The sequence below is a fragment of the Girardinichthys multiradiatus genome, chromosome X (genome assembly GCF_021462225.1).
Source record: "Girardinichthys multiradiatus isolate DD_20200921_A chromosome X, DD_fGirMul_XY1, whole genome shotgun sequence".
Lineage (NCBI taxonomy): Eukaryota > Metazoa > Chordata > Actinopteri > Cyprinodontiformes > Goodeidae > Girardinichthys > Girardinichthys multiradiatus.
This window is the reverse complement of record NC_061817.1, coordinates 34,551,503-34,568,599: the sequence shown is the minus strand read 5'-3', so window position 1 is coordinate 34,568,599 and position 17,097 is coordinate 34,551,503. Positions and strand designations below refer to the sequence as shown.

The window sequence follows — 17,097 nt, the reverse complement described above, 5'->3', positions numbered from 1 at the left end:
GGACTTGTTCATAACTCCCAGTCCGCTCTACTGTCCACTTGACCGTAAATGTGTGATAAATGTGATTAAATACCTGCCCAGTAGGGGCCGCTAGCTAGTATGAAATGACCCGCTTGCCAGGAAGTCCAAATGGCTCATGCACAAGGACACACAGAACGTACCTTGCAAATTCCACGTTGGTATTACCTTTTAGGCACCCCAGAAGTACCGTTTAAGTAACCTGTGAGTAACTTCTAAGTACAATAAAAGTATCCTGCAGGTACCATCAACGTTCTGACCTGTATTATACATTACTACTGACATTTCAGACATGTGATGGTACATGTAAGGTCTTAATGATGGTGAGGCGACCACTGCATTATATGTTGTTTACAAAAATAATGCAGTGTCATCATACAGGCTCACATAAACTGGAAGAACTGCGAGTGAACGAACAGGCCGGAGCTTGGATCAGTAACAGTGGCAAGATGCAGAGAATGGGTCAAACTGTATAGAAAGCAGAACAGTTAAATAAATACATCTTCATGATAAACGTTATTTGGAAGACAGAGATTCTTTAGAACTTTTTTTTACACCTTAAACCGTATTTAATGACCATTATTTTCATCGTCCTTATTGCTATTTCCTTATGCAGTCTAAACATAATCTCCTGACCCCCTGCTTTTGTAAAAACAAATCACCATTTGCAAATTTACATTGACAGAGTGAAGATATGTACAACGAGATGCATGAAAAACTAAATTTTCTGCAAAAATAGACTCCAAGTTTGATAAGACTGTGTTCTCGGACTCAGAAAGCAGCAGGGGAGGTGAGAGCGTGAAGAAGTCACGAGAGAGCCCTTATAGTCGATCTCAGAGGTTGATGTGCCATGAAAGCTGATGGGAAAGTAAAATGACTTTGGGAATACACATGGCACACAGATCAGATAAGAGGGGCTGGTTGTAATTAGGGTTTGGATAAAAAAAAGTTTTGATATGTCCTGGGCATCCCCAGAGTATCAGTTGCTACATTGTTACAGCATCTGACTAATATTACCAACGTTTACAGGAAAAAAGCAAACTTTGAGGCTTTTAAAGTTACCATGGTCATCTGATTAAAGCTGCACAGTCAAAAACAACAGGATAAAGGGAAAAATATCCATCAATGTGCTTCACATTCTGTTCGCAAGGCTTCCTTTCATGTGAAAACAATGTTCAGGATTCAGCCCGAACATGAGCGCCACCTGAGCCCGTAAGGAAGAAACCGGGACTTTTCTGAGGCCGGAATAACAGTAAGGACGATGATAGTAACGATAAGGAGTAACAACACATCTCGTCATATCAATATCGGTGTTCCAGTGTTCCCATTTAAAGTTTAAAAACTGTAAGAACAATCGTAGTATTAAAATTCGATACAAGCGTTTCTCTTGGATGATCTCTCTTTGTCGCCGCGTGGATTTCGTCAGAGGGGGGAGGCCACTCCTGGAAGGAACAGGGCAGGTCAGGAAGGAAGACGGTAGTTTTTTTTATTCTTCCCCTCCCCTCTCCTTTCAGGTGTCCCGGGTCCCAGAAGCTCTGAGCAGAGTTGTTCTCCGGAAGAAAACTAAAATCCTTTGGAAGGTTTCTTTTCGCGTTCTCTTGGATCCAGTGTAACAGTTGAAAGCACAGTCTGTCTCCTTCGCACACAGGTACGTCTCTGTGACTTTATATATTAGGTGTTAAACTCTGACACAAACAGAGTGCTTGTGTTTATCTACATGTTGGTGTATGCATGCAGGCATGGAAAGCAGTAACATGGGTACCTGACTGTGTGCATATCAGTCATTTATTCTTTTTATGATGTAGGTCTGGGCACTTATTTTTGCTACAAATTTGTGATACAGTGACCAGTCTGTACGTATGTCGTTATAAGATGATAAAGAGCTATTATGGGCCAAAAATAAATAAATAAACGCGCTTGATCCCAATCACAGGATCCGCAGTGAGGACAGAGCCCTACCGGTGATGAGGTATAAAACAAGACGGGACCAAACGCAGCCAGACACACACACAGCGAAGACACCGGTCATTCATCTGCGCCCTGGACTCCTCTGAAAGATGAGGAAGCTGTTGAGGTGCAATCATGGTAGAAGAAAGTACAACCTGTCCTGATTCTTGGGTTTTATGGATCAGGATATTATGAAAATGATCTGGACTTTACCAGGCTCTTAAATTATTCAACTCTAACATCAAATGCACAAAGCATAAAAGATTTCACACTGTTGTTAATAATTAAAGATGAAGCCAATTTGGAAAAGCTGTGTGTGGAACATTAAGTACACCCCTCGCTGCTTCTGTGGGACTTAGGAGGGAAAGACAGAGTTACTTAAATTCAACTGATGTCCTGACCAGTCCTGTTAGCTTGCTGCTCTGGAGCCAACAGGTGTTAACACAATGCCAAGACGGAAAGACATGAGCAATGACCAGAAGCAACTGCTCCCCATCAATTTGGTATGGGTTCTACAGCTATCTGATGGAGATGGATGGGCCCGATACTGACTGGTTGGACCGCATATAGGGCTGAGCCCACAGTATGCTCCTGTGTTACTGAAGTTATTTTTTTACAGATTTTTCTCTGGAAATTTAAGCTTACAGCAAAACTGCCTCCCGACTTAATAAAAATACATATCATAAAATGTACAAAAACAAATGCTTCAAATATATAAACGCTAATATTTTTATTTCAATTTGGCAGATTACTTGAAGTTAAAACACATGGACGAAGCTTGATGTGATGATAGACCTGCTGACATTGGACAGAGAAAGCACATGCAGCGGTGGAGGTTATGTTGGACTGTCGCAATAACTGACGAGAAGACTGTGCATATGAACTTGGTAAAGACCAGATCACTTCCAGTATCTCCTCACATCTAAAAACACGGGCTGTGTGTTATTTTTTACCACGACTCAATAAAATAAAACACACACAAACGAAGCCTCGCTCCTGTGCACATTACAGAACCTCCTCCTTTCTGACACGCAGACATGTTCCTAAAACATCTCACAGGAAACCAAACTCTGAATCCTTTCACGCCTTAAACCTGAACAAAAACAACCTGCCGTCCTAGAGGACTCATCTCTGAAACCCAACACCGATTTATTCCAGTGTAACTAGTTTGTGATGTTCCACTTAATAAATGTAACCTTATAATCGCGGCTGCAGCCATGAAGCCCTACTATGTTCGGTGAGAGGAGGTTTAGTTGGATTGTGTTGCTGTTGGTTGTGTTTGGATGGATGTACGGGGTATTTGTGTGAATCAGGGAGCACCAGCCGGTGTGGGTACGGATCATCAGCTCTTCTTCTACCCTGTTCTCCTCCTCTCTTTGGGACTCCCTCTTTCAGTCGCTGTCTGTGTGAAATCTGTTCGCTCAACAGCCATGGCTTCCTCCCTCGCTGGCTGGCTTCAACCCCTCCCCGTCCACCTTAGCGGCCTCAGCTCCGACTCCCGTCGTCCCTCCTCCTCTCAGTCTGCCCTTCCCGAGGAGAGAGAACAGAAATGGGAAATGGGCTGCTGGACATCCTGAGGACAAAGAGACACAGGACACTTTTAATGTTTCTTTCTTTCTTGTTGAAACACATTGTATCGCAGAACATGACTAAAAAAGTGTGAAAACATTGATTTTCTGTTGATATTGTCAATTAAAAGCAAGTGACAGCTCCTGGAGGGCATTTCAACACTAACCAAGAAGAGGGCGCTGTTTATCTGTTAAAGTAAATCCAAAGTATCAAAGGAATTTCCTTTTTTCCTTGGATTTTCAGGTAGAATATAAAAAACATGGAACAATTCACAGAGACATATTATTTTGCATAGCTTAGATCTTAATAATTAAAATTATAATGGATGCTTATTTCTTTACAGTAATTAATGCATGGGAAATATATCAGGAAAAATGTATGAAAACACATACAGATGGTAATGCATACACCGACTTACTGCAAGAACTGAAGTAAACATTTTAATGAAGAATACTGGAATAAAAAATATTTGAGACTATCTCAAGATTTTTACTTACAGCTGAAACCAGATATTTAAAAATATTATATAAAAAGACGTTTTTTTTCGCTCCATCTGACTTTAAATCAGACTAACATTTCTTTGGGTTTTCCTTTTTTAGAGACTAAATATTCACTAATATATATTCATACTAATATATTCAAAGCCTCCAGTTTCATCAAATACTACGTGTTAGTAGACAACAAGTTAAGTATTGCCAGAAAGTAATTTAAATTAGTTGGACAGAAAAAAAAACATATTGATGTTCTTTGTGGCCTTGAGTTCTGGAGTAATTAATCATAAGTCACAAAGGACGTTAAATAATAATGTAACTTTATTTACAATGTTGCTCAGAAGAGTAGCTGCCTAAAGAATCAGAGACATAAACACTAGATCGTTATTTTACAACGTGTTTCTGTAACTTAAACTGAGGTGAGATGAGTTTTAACCTTCTGTGAATCTGCGGCTGGGACGTCCCATCACATCATGTTAAAAACTACACGCATTTGATGATCACTTATGAGAGAGGCGACTAGATGATCCATGAAATTTAAATCATGGGTTCAAAGTTAGATTGTTACCAAGAGTTTGGGTAGAGACGTTTTTGCTGACTGGTCTCAAACCTCAGTTCCTCCAGGGAACTCATTGGTTTTAGATCTTTCACTTGCGCCTCTTATTTTGCTCAAATTTAGCTTCTGCGTTCTTTGGCTTCTGTTTTGCCCCAGCTTGACTGTTTTTACGTTGACTTATTTCCTGCAAGCGTTTGGTTAATGTTAGGAAATGCAAAAACATTGGAGAAAACCTGTAGGTTTTTGCGGCTCCTAATGGCATTAATTCAGACCAAAAAAAAACATATGTTGGTAAAAATAATGCTAACCTTTAAATGCAACCTTACCTGTCCATTACACTCCTTAGGGCTCGCTCTATATTCATTCTATGGCCTACCCGTGTCACCCCCAGATCCAGGTAGTCTTCCTTGGTCAAAGAGGGTAAATGGGTGCCATCGATCTCGTTGTCAAGAAACCGTTCTCTATGCTCACCAAGGTTGAGGTACGCCAGCCAGTCTGCAACATCGTACTTGGTCCAGTAGGGCAGTGGCTTCGAAGCAAAAGGCTTTGTGGGGGAAGGCGGTGGTAAGTGGGGGTAACTGAGACAGGTGGGTGGTGGGTGAGGGTGCAGGGGTGGAGAGGATGTCCCAGACAGAAAATGAGTCGGAGAAAGAGATCGTGAGACTACTAAGGTGGAGTTAGGAGGTGGAGGGGCCCCAGAGGGGGCGAACAGGGGAGGAGAGGGTGAGAAGTAAGGATCTCCAAGAGGATTCCCAGGTGACGGTGGGGTGATTGAACCGCGGAGGTCGTAGATGGCACTGTACAGAGGTGAAGTAGGGAGAAGGGGAAGTGACGATGGGCGGGGTGGGGCCACTTTGGGCCTCTCTGATTGAGAGATGAGCGGACTCGGAGCTCGTCGGCGCTGAAGAATGTGAGATTCTGCTTTGCGGGACTCTCGACTGGGGATAAACTGGAATTCCAGAGCTTTGGTCCGGTACACAGGTCTGTGCTTGGGAGATGTAGGGTAAGGGGAATAAGATGTTGGGGACAACGGGGAATGTGAGCGTGGAGGCTGAGAAGCGGCTGGAGGCTGAGGTGATGGGGAACGTCCCCAGTTTGGGTACTGGGAGGCCGGGGTAGGTGACGGCGATAAGGATGGCTGTGATAAAGAGATTGGAGACGGAGACTGGGAGCGGACTGAGGGCGGGCTCAGAGCTGAGGCTGAATCTTCAGAAAATCTGTGAACAGAAGCATAAAAAAGATGACAGGAAACTACGACAGAGACCAGACAGCAGTGAGATGAAACAAAGACAATAAAACTGGGATAAAACCAAACGTGGCATTTTTAAACAAGTTTTAGAAAAGGCACAGAGAGCCTTTCTAATTTAAATTATCCTATTTCTGCTGTTAGCGCTCAAAAAACTGCGTATCTTAAATACTTCAGATCTTTGTAAGAAGATTAAAGTTTTGGCACAGTCAGAGGGCATTATTTGATCCCCTGCTGGTGTTGTAAGAAATCTATTGTTACTGTAGTTTAATTTTACTGTAAATTTTGGTTGATAACAGAGATTTTCATTAGTAACCACATTTTTCCACCTTCACATGCTTGAAAGTGTGGATGCTATTCTTTGGGTCAAAGAACACCGTCCAAATGAGGCTGGCTGAGCTGGTTGGTCTAATCTGACTACATTACTTTCCCCCGGCCGCTCTTTGAATCAAATGCTTTTTGGTTAGGTTTCCACATTTAAACACATCTCAGCAGGGTTTTTGGTCTACTCCTCCAGACAGAAACTCTTCTTGGCTGCCACAACTCCTCAAATGTTTTTTTGGAGACTAGTTAGGCCGGTCCATTGACCTTAATGCGTTGCCTTATCCATTTCTTTGTTGCCTTGGCAGTATGATTTGGGCCATCCTCATGCTTAAACACTCAGCTTCAGTGTTCTGGCTGACAAAAGGTTTTATTCAGAATTTTATGGTACATGATCCATTTTAATGGCTCCCCAATGCAGTGAAGCAACAGCTGAGCTGCTAGCTGTCTCCAGACAGATAAAACTGATTTGTTTTAGACAGTAAACTATCTTTGCGAGATGTTAATGTCCTTATTTGCAGCCCAAAATGTGATTTAATTAATTTCTGATGAGTAACACAGATTGAATGTCTATGAAACACCTTTGCAATGCATTGTGAGGCAGATCTTAGCAGATGCTGGTGTTTCTCCAAAATTAGTGCGAGTACTGAGAAACATTTTAGTAGATTAGAATGAAAAATTTTGTAATTGTGTTTTATCACTGTTGCTGGGGCCTAGCTCCAGGGATCATTGGGCGAGAGGCGAGGTATACCCTGGACAGGTCGCCAGTTCATCGCAGGGCAACACAGACACACAGGTCAGACAAGCAGGCGCACACACACACACTCATACCTAAGAGCCCTACCTTTAGAGAGACCAATCAACCTAACAGTCATGTTTTTGGATTGTGGGAGGAAGCTGGAGTACCCAGAGAGAACCCACACATGCACGGGGAGAACGTGAGAACTCCATTTAGAAAGACGCCAGGCCGGGATTTGAACCCAGGACCTTCTTGCTGCAAGGCAACAGTGCTACTAACTGTCGAGTCCCTGCTAAATGAAGGAGCCAAACTGGAACTCTGTTATTCTGAGAAAATAATTTTGTTAAAAAGTCAGAAAAGATGTTTTTCATTTATGACATATGGTAAACCTTTAATATTGTTTCTAGGTTAAATTTATTAACAATAATACACCAGTAGTTGTCTGAATTAAATAAGAAAAATGAAATTCTCCACAGCTTGGACAACCTTCGAAATGTTTTGAAGTGATCTTCATCAATAGTTTAGTTTTCAGAGTTTTTTAATCCAGTCCAGTCCAGTCTGTCTGCCTGCCTGACCAACCCAGGATATTGCCCAGTGTGAGCTCAAACCTTATTGAATCAGTAAACTGGGACTTTAAAATATAACAAGAGGTGCTCTGTGGAAGCAAAATACAAAGTAATGAAGAATAACAGAAGACTTGTCCACTGTGCTGTACGTCTTCACTGTTTCACAACTAGCTGTGGACTGAGGCAAGCTGGGCTCAAGTTAAAACATCGGGTTCTGCTGACACAACAAACCTTCTCCTGCTGCAAGGAGAAAACATGGAAAAAGCCAGAGAAACAGAAAGTGTGGAGACAATTTCTGCAAAACATAGACAGCGTTGCCATTTCCAGTTCATACTCAGCTTTTTCTGGAACGAAATGAAGCTGTTAATTTGTATCCAGCATAGTGGCATTTTTTTACTTATATAAAGTACATTTTTCCAAATGAACTCTGAATTTTACTGTCTGGCAAATGTAGTTTTAGGACTCCAAGAACTAAACTCTACCAGGAGCAAGTTGTTTAGAGTTATGTTATTACATAACAGGCATCACGACCAAAATAAATAGAAATGGAGCCTAATACTGAGTTTTTAGAAAACAAAAATATGTGGGATTTTGTACTATTTATCTATATATATCATAAATATTCATAAAGAATAAACTGGAATGCTATGTTTTTTTTATATAGGTACAAAAGTGGTTTGTGTAACTTTACAAAATGGAGGGATGGAATATGATGGGCCCAACCCAGTGTAAAATACGATTGGACCCTAAACTGACAGCAGATATTGGGTTAAGGCCGCCGATCCAGATGGCGTGGTCTTGTGTTGCTACAGGTCATATTGTGATTTTCTGGAAGTTAAATATTTTAGTCCAAAAATTGTTTCACACACAAATTAAAGACAAATATCAAAAAAACACAGCATGTCTTTTTATTTGTATTTAAATAATGTTTAGAATATCATCAACATTTGTTGTATTTTCTGGGATTTGGCAGATTACTATAAATTTAAACGTTGGGGGTGGAGCTTGTTGCGGAAGCCCTACTGTCATTGGAAAACTGCTGCCCTTCTGTGATAATTTAATTTTAAAACAAAGAAAGGACCCACATCTATTTGTTTGGGGTTTTGTGCAAATAATCAGAGTGGTGGTGGGGGTTACGTAGGACTGAGGAGGAAACTCTGCGCTCTGGAGCTCTGCAGAGGAGGAACAAGGAGTTTCAGCAGCAACAGGAGAACTACATGGAACGTGACTTATAGGAATGCACAATATATCGGCATAAACATCGGTATCGTTCCCATAAGTCAAACTCTGGTAACCAGTTATTATTAAATGATGTTTACTTCCATCTTGTTGCTGTTTGTGTAGGTGTTTCATGTGGGGGCGGGGGTTGACCATACTTGTAGTGGCATGCTGCAGTGAAACCTGTATATATATCAGTTATGTGCCGTAAAAGCAATATTAATCTCGGATATCGGCCCACATTTTTATATCGGTGCATCCCTAGTGGCTTTATTGAATTGTTTTAAAAATCGAACCACTATCTGCTGCTGATGTAGCATCTGGGAATGTTGGCAGCCTGTTGGAAGACTTTGACACAAAGTATGGATATTTACAATCTTGTATTTACCTATAAAGACTGCTAGTGAGAAATGCTATCCATCGTGGCAAAAAGCAACACTATATCAAATAAATGTGCTCTGTATGGGAAAACATCTGTATTGGGAGATCAGATCAGAACCCTAAAATACTGGATCGGAGAATCTCTAGAAATGTGGGGTACAAAGGTGCAGTAAGGATGCTAACAAAAACATGATGTAACGAAGTTCCTACCAACCTGTGTCTACTTAGTGGTCTGTGGCTGCTCCAGCTGTCTTTACTTCTTTGCTGCAGTTTGCTGCTCAGCTCGTTAATAATGCTTGGCTTCATACTAGATGCAGGAGGGTATATCTTCCTTCCCTCTAAAAGCAACGCTGACTGGCTCCCCCCATTGCCGCTCATCTGGCCGTCACCCCAGAGAGGCCTCATTTCAGGAGTGCGCGGTCGCTCATAGTATGGTGATGTGGGACGGCCCAAATTCTGCATGTCCCTCACCCCGTATCCATCTTGACCACTCTCGTCGTCTCCCAGTCCCTCCTCTATTTCGTCCTCTACCTGCCCATCTCTTTGCCTGTGGGAGTGGTAGGATGCAGGAGCGGTGCTGGTCTGTCGATGAGAGTCAGTAGTGCGGCTACCTTCTCTGAACCTGCTGGTTTTTGGGTAGGTGGAAGCTGCTGCCGTTGCATTCTGCATCTCAAAGGTTTGCCCGTCCAGGTAGCTCATGTATGACTCCAGAAAGTCCCCTCCTCCTCGTTCTGTTTCCCCTGTACCCCCACCCATCCGCCCTGTACCTCCAGCTCCGATTCTCTCTCCTCGATCCAGCCTGTCTCCACGGACACCAGCCCCACTTAGACCCAAAATGCTGTCCAGATGGTGGTCACTGCTACTGCGGCTATCAAGCTCCTCAATCCCAGAGTCCACAACTGTTTCCTGAGACTCTCCTTTTTTGGCAGTGAGATGAGGACGGTGGTGCTCACTTGTCCTTCCTGTGATGGTGGTGGAGTGTGTTGAATGAGTGTGGTGTGTTCGCTCTTGATGGAGCTGAGTGGAGGTGCTTGTTTTGGTGGCAGCAGTGGTGGTTGTAGAAGCACAGCTAGCGGTCGTGGCATGGGAGGCAATGCCCCTGTGTGGGACGGAAGTGGCAGCAGTGCAGGAGGGAGTTGGGTGACCCCGGTAAGCTGGGGGAGGTGCGACTGCATGCTGGGGAGGCGTTGGTGAGGATCGTCCAGATGTGTGAGTGCTATTGTAAAGGTGGTGAGACATTGAAAATGGTCTGTGGTAGGAACCGGTTCCAGGAGGAGGTGGAGGCGAGACTGCAGGGGGAGGAGGAGGACCCATGGTTAGCTGAAGGGTTGAGGGTGAGGAAGGGGGTGGTGGATTTGGTGATGTCTGGGAAGGGGAAGGAGCAGACTGAGTCAGATTTGCCACCTCGCTGTCATACGATGTGAGGCTAGATGCAGTGGAGTCGCCTGCTTGAGGAGAGTGTAGAGGTGTGTGGGCAGGAAAGCCACTTATATAATGTTCTTTTTGAGGGGGTGGTGGGGGTGGTGGAGGTGGAGGAGGAGGTGGAGGAGGTGGTGGAGGAGGCGGACGGACTTGTTGTTGCCGATGGATCAGGCTGTTGGAAAGCATCCTGTGTTGGGAGTATCCCGATATCCCCCTGTCAAAGCTGTTTGCAAACTCTAAAGGAGGTGGGAGGGGGTCTGCGTAGACAAATTCATCGTCCGCATCAACGGAGGGAGCAGGAGGAGGAAGAACCATCAAACCTGTCCCAGTGCTTCCAGAAGTGTTCACTGCCTGTTGATTAAGGGTTGCTGGAGGAGAGGGAGGTGTGAGGGACAGGATATAGGCATCGGCTTGACTTTCCATCCTGAGAAAAGAGGGTCTTCGGGGCTGCTGGGCAGAACTCTCAGCAGCCTGCTCTGCCCTCCTCATGTAACCTTCTCTCTCTTTGTCCCTCTCCCTCTCTCTCGAATGGTCTCTCTCCCGATCCCGCGACCTCTCCCGCTCCTTATAGGACGGCTGATATGGCTGAGACTGATAGTGGTGTGTGTGGACTGTTTTGTCCTCAGAGAACCGAACTCTAAGTCCCTCACGCGCTCCTCCCCCTTCCCGCTCCCGCTCCCCACCTTCTTCACCCCATGTACCCCCAACTCCTCTGAGAATTCTGGGTGAGGGTGGACGACCGACTGTGGGCGTGGTAGCTGCCAGAGAAGAGGAGGTGACCAAGTAAGAGCTCGAAGACTGCGTCGTGGATGATACTGGCTGAGTGGTGACAGCAGACGAAGGGAACACCACGTTCGACATCTGGCGGGTGAAGAGATGCTCCGTTCCCCTCCTTAACCTGCTGTCATCCCTTAGCGCACGCTCTCTGGCAGCCAGGGCAAGGCCCAGAGGTGATGTGGGGTCGAGCGCCTTCCCAGTTAGAGGATGAATGAAAGTGGTGTTGCTGGAGGGAGCTGGCTGTCTGCCTGCTGATGTGTACAGATCAGCAGGCACAGATTTGGGCTGATAGTCCAAGGCCGTAGAGGCGTACTCCGGTAGGCCGAAGGCTGGAGGCATACTCCGGGTGTGTTGGATAAAGGTGTCTGCAGAGAACATGCCCTCATCAATTGACTTGGAAGGGCGCAATCGTGTTGACGAACTTTCAGGCTGAGTGTTTAGCTGCTGCTGAGACACCTGAGTCCTTGATGTTCCTCCTAATGCTTCACTCATCCCAAGACTCAGGTCCTCCTCAGCAGACATGAACAAGGAGGCACTCTTACGACGGGCTTCAAGAAATCTCTCCCTGTCTCGGCGAGCCGCACCAACAATGGCGGCCCCAAACTGGCTGGTAAAGTCCAGATTATCCTGGGCTCGAATTGAAGGCAAGGATGGGGGTGGTGGTGCTGGAATGGATGGTGGAGCAGGTGGCTGTGGAGCAGGAGTGGACGGAGGAGGGCCGTGAGGTGTTTTTGTATCACCTGTCTCCCCTGACCCAGGGACATCAGCCTCCACACTGCTGCCCTGGCTGCTCCGTCCACTGCTGCTGGTTGAAGGAGCCTTGACAATTATGGTGGGGATGGGAATGGAGCTTTTCTCCACCGAGTCTTTGCTACCTAGGCTTCCCTGGCCTTGGCGCAGCTCCTCTATCTTAGATTGCTTTACCAGAGGCCCTTTGCCTCTCCTGGTCCCTCCTTTTGGGCCACCTGCTCCAGCTGCACTTCGGTCTGTCCGCTGGGGTTGACTCTGGGTAGTCTGTTGTTGCTGGGGCATTACAGTAGCAATGCTGGACGGGGGTACGGCTGTGCTGTAGCCTCTTCTCAGGCCTGCTGGTTTAGCCCCTGTGCCGGCCCCGATCCCAGCTCCAACAGACTCTCCACTATAGGCAACCTTTCGCGATGCAGTCCTGCTTTGAGCTGTATGGACAGCTGCGTGTACATAAGGTGTCGTGTGGTCTGTTGCTCCACCAGCAGGGCCTGTGATGTGGCCTGTGGTAGCACCACCTGCTCTCTCCCTGCCACCCTGGCTCAGGTGTCCTGACTGGGAGAAGGGCTGGTAGTGCGTAGAGCTGGATGTTGACTGAGACACAGAAACAGAGGGCTGCTGGGACGACTTCGTTCTCCAACCAAGTGGAGGAGCGGAGGAGAACGGAGGTTCCGGAGGAGCTGTCGTGGGAGGAGGAGGAATATCATCTGGACCAGGCACTGACAGACTCCGTGCAAACTTCATAGCAGGAGGATGCAAGAGCTGCTTCTCCTCCTCAGGCACACCTGCAGTACAGGATTCACAAAGAACAGTCCAGAAAAATTAACATGTAATAAATAACAACAAATAGAGACTATAAAAAGTTTTTGGTTATGTAAATTTGTGAGTGTCTGTCTGAATCGGCCTGCCCAAGAAAGTCTGTCCTTGGTTCCTTAATTTGTAAGTATGTAAATCAATCAGTACCTCATATTTCTCAACAAAAACAGCATTACATGGCAAAATTCGCTTGTTTCTCATAAAAGCTAAAAACCAAAGCACATTGCAGGAATATTTACTATTTTGTTACGTTGTAAAAATAAACTTCAGTGCATTTATTCTGATTTCCTGTGATAGACCAACACAAAATAGGGTATAATTGTGAAGTGGAAGAAAAAAGATAGATTGTTTTTTAAGATTTGTTTTTATGCATTTAGATCATCCAACCCTGTTTACTCTGATAAATTTAAATTATTTGCAATAAGTTTCCTCCAGAAGTCACTTAATTACTAAATAAAGTCCATCTGTGTGTAATTTAACTTTAAATGGGAATAAATAAGCCTTTTTTTCAACAACGACTTTCTTCTCACTACTACTCCACAAAGGCCAAATTTGTGGAGTGCTTGACTACTAGATATCCTGCATATCCTGGATTTATACTAAAGAGGGTGCTCAGTGTACATAAGACTGGAGTTCAACCTTCTGTTCTACATGTAAAATTTATTTATTTATTTGGATCCCCATTGGCTGTCATAAGCTTGACAGCTACATTTCCTGGGGTCCTTCTACAGACAGTTTACATAATACAATATCAATACATTTGCATGCTAAAACCATATTAGAACCAAATTAAAGCATCACCTATGACTCAGAAAACATGGCTTCAGTCCTGGGTCTTGGATGGACCACATGACCATGAAAGGCTTGTCTAGTGGAATAATTGTGTTGATCTCTCACATAACGTAAGCACCCATGTAAATAAGCAGGTTGTCTGCTATGACATATATTTCTAAAGAAGCAGAATAATTGATACTTAAGTCTTTCTTCCATCCTGAGCCATGACAGATGTGCATGAAGAGCAGCTGAGCTCTGTCTCCAGTCAAATGGACAACAACCTAATGCCAATCTAGCAGCTTTATTCTGTATAGTCTGAGGTTTAAAAAGGTGTTTTTTGGACGCCCCAGACCACACCACAAAACAGTAATCCAGTTGGGATAATACCAAAGACTGAACCACCAGGACTCTGAAAACAGGGATCAGAAGTGAGCTACATCTCTTTATACAAGACATATTTCTACCTACTTTCTTTACAATTGAACTGATGTGCTTCTCCCATGACAGCTGTTCATCAGCTATTATTCCGAGGAGTTTTACCTCCTGCACTTGCTTAATTTCCATCCCTGTAAACATGATATGAAGTACATCACTGGCATGATGTCTAGATTTAAATAGCATACTCTTTGCATTCAAAATCAATGTTTTCTCATTTATTCAGCCTTGTAGCAGCTGTAGATCTGACTGCAGTGTAAGTCTTAGCTCTGCCATATTACTCGCAGCAGAATAGACTGTAGCGTTATCTGCATAAAGAGTTCAACTACACCTTTTAAAGACGTGTGGCAGGTCATTTATAAAAAGTTGAAAAAGTAACGGGCCCTAAGCAGCTGCCCTGTGGCATACCACACTGTAAACATTTAAGAGAAGAACTCCCATTTAAAAATACAGATTGACATCTACAGGTTAAGTAACTTCTTATCCAGTTTAGTGGTGTGTTAAAGAAACTATATGCAGATAGTTTCTCTAGTAACAGGTCATGATCTACTAAGTCAAAAGCAGCAATAAAATCTAGAAAGACTGCACCCACCATCATTCTGTTGTCAACACTGGTTAGCCACCGATCAATCACCTGTGCCAATGCAGTACTAGTTGAGTGATTTTGCTTATATTCATGCTGTGATTCAAAATTTAATTCATTTACATCTAAGTATTTAAAAATCTGCACGAAAACTTCTTTTTTTATTAGTTTGCTCAGGATAGGAAGGATACTAATTGGCCTATTTACTGCTGAGAAGCCATCACTTGTATTCTTCAGGAGAGGAATTATTTTAGCAGATTGCCATGCCTGTAGAAAGATTTCTTGTGCCAAACTTAGGTTGAATATGTGACACAATGGTACAGCCATCTTACTCACTGCTAATTTTAGTAATCTACCATCCACCTCATTTATTCCTGATGGTTTGTAATCATTCAGATTATAAATAATTTTCTCCACTCCTCCTGGACTCAATAGATGAAACATGAAATTACAATCTTTACCCCTCATTATTGAGTCCTTAATTATTTTAGATGAGGTGCCATAACCACTGTAATTTACAATTCCTTGTCTAAACTTATCAATTTTATAATCAAAACTAAAATAAGTTGCTATCTGTTTGCCTTTTGTTAGAAAAAGGCCATCCACTTCTATGAATGGTGGAGTGTTTGATTTTCTCCAACCCCTTAACTCATTCATCATTTAGTCCATTTCTTTGGGTGTGCAGTTTTTCCTAAAACACACGCTTCCTTTTTCAATGAGTCTCTGCGTGCCATGCCCTGTCTAAACTCAGCATCAATCCATGGAGCCTTATTAGCTTTCACTGTAAACTTCCTTAACTGTGCATGTTTATCCACTACAGAAAGACACAACTCATTGAAAGGTTTGACAGCTATATCTATGTCTTTGATCCCCAACACTTGGTTCCAGTCTATTTCCTCTATCTGACTAACAAAATAATTTTTACAAATTATTTTTCCTATAACTTCTCATCTGAAGTATTCTTGGACCAATCTTTGGTGCCTTAGCTTTCCTTACCACAGCAACTACATTATGATCTGTAAAACCGACAGGGGCAGAATCTGCTTTTGAGCCAACAACACTGTTATTGGCATAAATATGATCGATGCATGTTGAAGATATGTGCCCTGAGTTATTACACAATATTCTAGTGGGTTGTTTAATGAGTTGTTTTATGTCACAAATAAGTGCAGTATCTTTTAGCCTTTTCTTTAGTGGACATGTTTTAGACTGCCAGTCGATATTTAAATTGCCTAATATATACATTTCATTGCCCACTCTGATATCTTTGTAAGCAAAGCGCACAATGCATCTACATATAGTGCATTCAAACCTAATAAAACACTACGAATTGCAGCACACTAAACCTGCACATTCCCCTGACGCACTGTCCCAATCATTAAAACACAGTGGTGGCAACAACATGCTGTGGGGATGCTTGTCTTCAGCAGAGACAGTGAAGCTAGTCAGAGATTATGAGAAGATGGATACAGGGTCATCCTGGAAGAAAACCTGTTACAAGGGCTGCAAAATACTTGAGCCTGGGGCAGAGACTCAGCTTCTAGTCGGTCAGGACTAAACATACAGCCAGAGTTAGGACGGAAGGGTCTAGATCAAATCATATTCATGCGTTAGAATGGCCCCGTCAAAGCAGAGACCTGTGGCAAAACTTGAAAATTAAAATTCACAGATGCTCTACACGTAATCTAACTGAGCTGGAGATATTTTGTAAAGACAAGTGGCAAAACAGTTGTGTCTAGATGTGTAAAGATGGTGAAGACATACCCCAAAAAACCTTTAGCTGTAACTGAAGCATAGGGTTGTTCTACAAAGTATGGACTCAGGGGGTCTAAATATGAATGCATGGCACACTTTTCACAAATTTTATCTGGGAAAAAAAAAAAAGGATCATTTTTCTTCCACTTCACAGATATGCACTACCTAGAGTTAGTCTATTAAAACACACTGAGGGCTGCAACATGACAAAATGTGGAAAGTTCAAGTGACAAGAACACCTTTGCAGGGAACTGTGTGTGTAAAAAATGTTTGGAAATTATATGGTTATTCTGACATCTCGTCACATTTTCATAGGTGAGTTATTCATGTTGTGTTTTATTTTCCTATGTGTAATGCAGCTGAATGTTTCTCATCGCTTATCAAATACTCTTCCCATGATTTAATCCCTAAACAACTACTAATAATAAACTTCACATGGATAAAACCTGTCTGGCAGATAAGAGGATGCAGTGCGGCTAAAGATGTGTCTTTTACTGCAGCAGCCTTGTTTAACTTTTATCAGTTAAATGGGTGACTCCGATTTATCCAACTGAAATTCTTCTAAAGGCTGTGAGCTGCATGTCATATGCTGACTACTCATAAACAATCCGCGAACACAAAAACAGAAGTATGACTTAATTAGGCAACAAATCAGATAAAGTAAAAATACTATAGTGAAAAAGGTGTTCATACAGTATACAGATACAGGTGAAGTACATACTCTGGGCCACAGACAAGA

General features: G+C 43.3%; 1 protein-coding gene across 5 annotated transcripts in view; it reads right to left on the bottom strand.

Moving 5' to 3' along the window:
- Window positions 1–2,678: 2,678 nt before the first annotated feature.
- LOC124863095 (SH3 and multiple ankyrin repeat domains protein 1-like) overlaps window positions 2,679–17,097 on the bottom strand; it is a 117,270-nt gene continuing 102,851 nt past the window's right edge. For all 5 annotated transcript variants that reach the window (XM_047357337.1, XM_047357336.1, XM_047357339.1 and 2 more), the window contains 3 exons: window positions 9,267–12,780; window positions 4,908–5,798; window positions 2,679–3,538 (listed from right to left, as the gene is read on the bottom strand). In XM_047357337.1, coding sequence (XP_047213293.1) covers window positions 3,451–3,538; window positions 4,908–5,798; window positions 9,267–12,780 — 4,493 coding nt within the window. In that variant the 3' untranslated portion in view covers window positions 2,679–3,450. The remainder of the gene's footprint in view (window positions 3,539–4,907; window positions 5,799–9,266; window positions 12,781–17,097) is intronic.